The sequence below is a fragment of the Ananas comosus genome, linkage group 12 (assembly GCF_001540865.1).
Source record: "Ananas comosus cultivar F153 linkage group 12, ASM154086v1, whole genome shotgun sequence".
NCBI classification, from domain to species: Eukaryota; Viridiplantae; Streptophyta; class Magnoliopsida; order Poales; family Bromeliaceae; genus Ananas; species Ananas comosus.
In genome coordinates this window covers 5,281,745-5,287,673 of record NC_033632.1, presented here as the reverse complement: position 1 = coordinate 5,287,673, position 5,929 = coordinate 5,281,745, and the positions used below count along the sequence as shown (strand labels likewise).

General features: G+C 37.0%; 1 protein-coding gene across 1 annotated transcript in view; it reads right to left on the bottom strand.

Moving 5' to 3' along the window:
* The window catches only part of LOC109717907 (DNA ligase 6), a gene marked incomplete in the record, with an annotated part of 28,287 nt that continues 22,755 nt past the window's right edge, over positions 398–5,929 (bottom strand). The window contains 7 exon segments of the mRNA XM_020243862.1: positions 398–969; positions 1,185–1,367; positions 1,494–1,611; positions 3,314–3,413; positions 3,501–3,589; positions 4,497–4,658; positions 5,145–5,169. Coding sequence (XP_020099451.1) covers positions 1,186–1,367; positions 1,494–1,611; positions 3,314–3,413; positions 3,501–3,589; positions 4,497–4,658; positions 5,145–5,169 — 676 coding nt within the window.

Here is a 5,929-nt window from a genome sequence, read left to right as displayed (position 1 = left end):
GTGTAGCCTCATTTTCGCATTCCATGAATTGTTGTTTCACTTATCTTTTACTAATTAAACTATTAGGAACCTCCCAAAAGCTTTCAAACAGAGAAATAGAAACATAATGTCCTCACGAGATGAACCTGTACAGAAACTAACGTGAGCGCCTGCGCATCATCAGATACTAAATCAATCTCGTCTTCCGTCTTCCATGTTGTTCGGAGCAAAGGGTGGCCATGACAACAGCGGCTTCCAAGAATGCTTTCAAGCCATGCTTGTCGAATCCTATCATCTGGCAGAAGGTGAGTTTCTCTAAAATCCTAATTCAGCATTCCGTACTGCAAGAATGAAGACAAAGATCCCAAACGGGCGCGTGACAGCAGACAGCAGATTTTCTTCTTCTTCTTCTTTTTTCTTTTTTTTTTTTCTTTATTTTTTTACTGGTATCTATGGTGCTTGGTAGTAAGGTGGAAGAACCCAACAAACCACCGCAAGAACAGATATGGTTTGAAGGTTTTGAAAATCTGCACATAACAGAATTAATGCTGTTCGGGTGAGAACGTATATGATTTGTATCTCAAAAGTAGCAGACAAAATAATTTTATGCACTAGGATATTCGAAACTACTTTAAGAAATCTTTGAACTATAGTACTTCAATTTAGTAGCTATTTTGTCCTTAACGCATGTGGTTTATAACATAAGCATACTCCAGCTCAACTCTCTATCGCTCTATTACTGTACATTAATTATTTTAATTCAGCTCGACTCCTTACCTCGACCCTTAATCAACATCATAGATATATATCGTTTAGTGCAATAGTTGATAGGGGTGTGAGCATTCCGAGATAAATGCTTCGCTCTAGAGGAAAGTCTAACCCTGCTGCCTTCTTTCAATACCGACCTTTGGCAGCAAGTCGAGGGCCTTGGAGGAGGAAGACAGGTCAACTAGTTGAGAATCCATTCATCAGGAACTCGTAACTGAGAGGCTGAGACAGATAACGATACCAATGTTCAATAGATATATACCTTTAACCCAAACAAGAAAAGGCAAAAAAGGAAAGCCAAATCATATATACGGGAGCATAAATAGGACTCTAAACAAAAGTTATATTCACAAATTATCTGCCCATATGACAGGTTTATATGCACAATTATTCTCAGAAAGGCTAATATGATTAAGGAGGGTGTATTAACAACTTACCCTAGTTCACCTCCATCTTTCTAGTCTGAGATTTAAACATGCTGACAATATCAACAGCCGAGCTGCAATCTTCTGGCTTCCTGTCTGGGACAGAACGTACAAACCTCGGAAGTCGCACCGAGATACCTCGAGATGGATGAACTAAACCAACAGCCGCATGGTGAACCGGAGATACTGTGAGGTCTGAGAGATTCACCCGATAGTATTGGTTAGTAACTTCATATATCATATTAGGTGATCAATAGCAAATTTAAAAGATTCAGAAGTTTAGAGGAGCTATAAAAATAAAAAATAAAAAATCATATTTACCAGCGCCACGGATTTCCCAGACTAGTTCAGAGGCAAACCAGAAATCTGGCACTTCGTCTGTTTGATAATAAGGTGGCTTCTTGGCCAAGATCTTCTCACCCGAAAAATACTCTTTCATCTGGAGTCAATTTATAAAATGCCATCAAATAAAAATAAATATAGGATAAACAAATTTCAGTAACGAGAGTGCTCCAGATTCTTGATATATTTTGATTTTCAATTACTATGTGCAAACCAAAATCTTCTGACCAATCCGTAGAAAAAGCAAACTACAACGGAAGCGTGTCTCTCCATTGATCATTTCTAACTGGAATTGCTAAAAACAAACAGCCCCACCAAAAATAAAAAGAAATCTCTCTCATCCAAAGCACACTTGCATATCACCAATGCAAGCATCCAAGATGTTATCAAATGACAAGACAACGTATTTTTGGCCATTTTATATAAATATTTTGCATGACTAATGAATATTCTTTGTTGTCTAACACATTTGTTCACCAAAGGAAAAACAATATATATAACAGTTTAAACCAGTAAGTTAGGTAACAAGAAACGGAATATAAATTACATAAGAGAGGAGAAAAGCATGGCGGAGAAAAGAAACTTGTACAAAGGAAATTAACAAAGTTGTACAAAAATAGAATTGAATCGATTAGTCGAATTATTGCTGAAGACATTGGGGCTAGAGATCATATAATGAAAGTTCTACTATCCATAAAATTAATTTGGTTGCCAGCATGATGGGAAGTCAAATATTGGAATATTGTTTCTTTGCCTTATTAAGAGACTAGACTGAACCTTGAAATGTAGACTGATCTAGTGTCAGCCGAGTACACCTTATTTCAACCAGAGCTATTTGCCTTGCCTCCTATTATAATAGCCAGAAAGTCACGATCCCAGATCTCCTCAAGTCATCCCTCCCAGCACCCTTCCTCCATGGTCTCCAGTTTCCTCCATTGTCGGCTGTAGCACATTAGTACCGCATTACCTCCTCATACTCCGCATTACCTCCTCATACTCCCTTCTCATAGGTTCCAGAATTAAAATCACACCCAGAACTCTCCGTTGAGCCAATGATAGGTGGAATCTCAAATCCCACCCACATGCCCTCTTCTCTTTCCTTAGCAGATCATGCCAGAGATGCTGTACCTTAATATTGTCTACCAAGCACGGTTTGGTCATGCACCGCCAAGAACAAAGCCAAGTTGACCAGATTTCTAGGCAATGAAACCAGTTCTGCCCACCTCGTTCATATTCCAATAAAAATTTAGTACCAAAAAAGATTACACAAACCGCTATCTAGGGTCCACTTTACAAAACCAATTCATCCATCAGCTCTATTTTAAGATTTTTTTTTTTGTTGAGAGAGATAGGTAGCACGCTACCTGTTTCGTTTATTTCATTTAGAAATAAACTTAGCTGAAAATGTGAATCAACTAGGATTCGAACTTGGGACCTCGGGTACCAACCACCAAGTCCTTTGCCACTTGCGCTAGGAACGTTCGGTGCTCCATTTTAAGATGTTTATTAAATAAAGGCACTATCATCCCAAAACAATAGTCAATTTTCGTAAAGCTCACATTTGATCGTAAGGCACAAAATGGGAGGGGCATATCGAAAACTATCCAAAAGCCTAAAAGAACTTTCATAGCGATGAAAAGGAATTGAAAATGCTAAAGCAATACTTTAATATTTAGAATGAGGAAATGGTGAAGTTATTGAAAGCCACATGGAGTTCTCAACAAAATAGGATACAAGTCATCTACATGGCCCGCTGGTTGTGGTTACCAATATACATGATATTTATAGATTGTACTAACCTCTTTGTAGAAAGAGTCTGAGAAGCCAGTCATGACACGGCACACACTTTGAAACTCTTCAGTCTCAGGGTTATAGCATGCCATAAGAAATGGACTATACCTGAATAATAAAAAATTATAACAATGCTTAGCCTCTATGAAAGTAAAGATCTTGGGATAAAGCACAAAAACATTTCTTGATCCCTACCACCCAGCCTTTCGTCCATTCCCATGCCACGCTCCTATAGGAACTAAATCAAGGGTATCACCGAAACCTTCCACATAGTCACGCTTTACCTATGAAAGACTAATATTAATTCTCCAATAACAACACAAAAACCAAAAAGTTGCCTTTCTGCTAGGCTTAATTAGACTTTACTATATTGAACTCCAGGAGTGTTTCAACTTTCCACACTGCACTTCTTTTTTCCCAAACTCTCTTGAACTTCATGTTCTACAGCAATCCTTGTACTCAATTAACAGATAGTAGAATTTCTGCAATTTCTACACGACCCTGCAGATCTACAAGGACTTTAGTGGCCAAATGGCCCAAGGGTTCCTTGATTAAAGATAACCGGAGAGAAGCGACAGCATGAATTTGGAGCATGGAGAGTTCAAAATCCATACTTTCCTTTGCTACTAACACTCTCTTGTGAGGGTCGCCACCAACATTGACCCCAAAAAAAATCAAACTTCCAAAGTTTTCTGACTCTGTTTAAGGATAGATTAAATCAGATGGCAACTACCAATGGATGATATCATTAAAAGTAACTTTAATAGATAATTAGACAAATTCAAACCCTTTCTGTTAAGCATTCCTGGCATTGTCGACTGTTTGTTAGCTAAGTGTTGTAGTGAAACCAAAAATCCAGTGGAGAGTTTGGTGAAAAAATAGTACATGCAAAGAATTAAAACTGACACCCCTGATGTTTGGGGTAGTAAAGAGTAATTAAGCTAATGTTTGGGATAGTAAAAAGTAATTAAGCCTTTCTGTTATGATAAAAGTTACTTGTACACCCCCAAAAAGGGGCGTCGATGTACACCCACCCATCTAGGGTGGGATGGCTTTCACTAGTCACACCGATGTGACTAGTGAAAAAATCCCCACCCTAGGATGGGTGGGGTGTATATCATTCACCCATTTTGGGGTGTATGTGTAGCATTGTTCTTCTATTATTCCTAGCATGTAATATCGAATTTGTACCTTTAACCAGGCCTCGCTACGTTTAGAAGCAAAATATCCTGCATTACAATCTAAAGTCTTAACCATTATTCCTTCACAAAAAGAGCTACATGCTTCTTCAAAGAAAGTGCTGATCTTATGCAATGTATCCTGATTGTCTGGAAAAGCTTCATCAGCCTCCACCTATAGAATAACAGAATCATATCTGCATACAGAACAATAACAGGACTACAAGCCTCTCTTATTGTTCCTAAACAGAAAAATAAGATGAATCTGAGAGAAATAATTATATAAGGTCTTTAAATATATATCCTAGAAAAGTCATCTGTGTTCATACATAATCCTTCGAAAACAAATTAATAAATTTTCACACGCATCTTTCGAAAATGTAGTTTATAATTCTAACCTGAGGAGTCATCCAATTCATTAGGCAATTGCCCTTGCATTAGAAAAAGTTTGTTATGAGGGGCAATTTTGCAAATACAAAGTACAAATGTAAGAAATCAAGCTTTTGACACATGAAAATTCATATTTTTCATATATATAGATGTGAGTAGATAAATGTGCAGGTTTTGTTTAGATATCTAAAAAATATATCCAAAAAAACGTGAGAGGAGTATTCTCAAGCAAAAAGATATTAATTTCTTTTCCATCTACAGCAATACTTACAGTTGTTTCCTTTGCTAGTTCCAAGAACATTAACAGAAGCATCGCTGGACCCCCTTCAGTGAACGTAATTTTATTCCCAAGATTGACGTTGAGGTGAATTCAATTGAAAAAGTGAAAGTAGTTTGGATTGTCATTTTTAAGACCTTAATAGATGAATGTATCTTTCAGATCAATCAACAATGTGCGATTGGTCAATACCACTTTGATTGTACGGATATTAACTAGTAATGACATGTAAAAATCATAGTAGCGTGTAACGTAGAACTACACTTATAACTCGATTTTGTCCGACTAGAAAAAGGTACGCCGGATAGGTTAAAGGATAACGAGCGTTGATGACATAACTATATTTATACAATCAACACTTACAAATATCGTGTTAGGTATACAATATTCGGTAATACTTATCTAGCTGTTGAGTCGGTCCGGAAACACCGAACCGGCCTCTTTCAATGAAGCTTTTCTATTGAAAACCACTCTAACAAAATACTTCACGTAGAAAGTTATCTAGTATAATGGAAAAAAGGAATATAATAGCTTTAAAGATCATATACATGGAACAAGAATACGTTAAAAAATGTGATATCCGAGGACCTAATGGGTGACGCACTCGCCTCCTTCACATGCAATACGTACGTCGTTCTTTAGATACGGACTTAAAGTTACTAGTAAAATTAGCAACAGAAAGACCATGATTAATGTCAGGATTACTTGTAAAGATTATTAAAAAGTGAACGTAAATTGTGACGTCTATATTTATTAAATAAGGTTCTTTTCTACCCAAT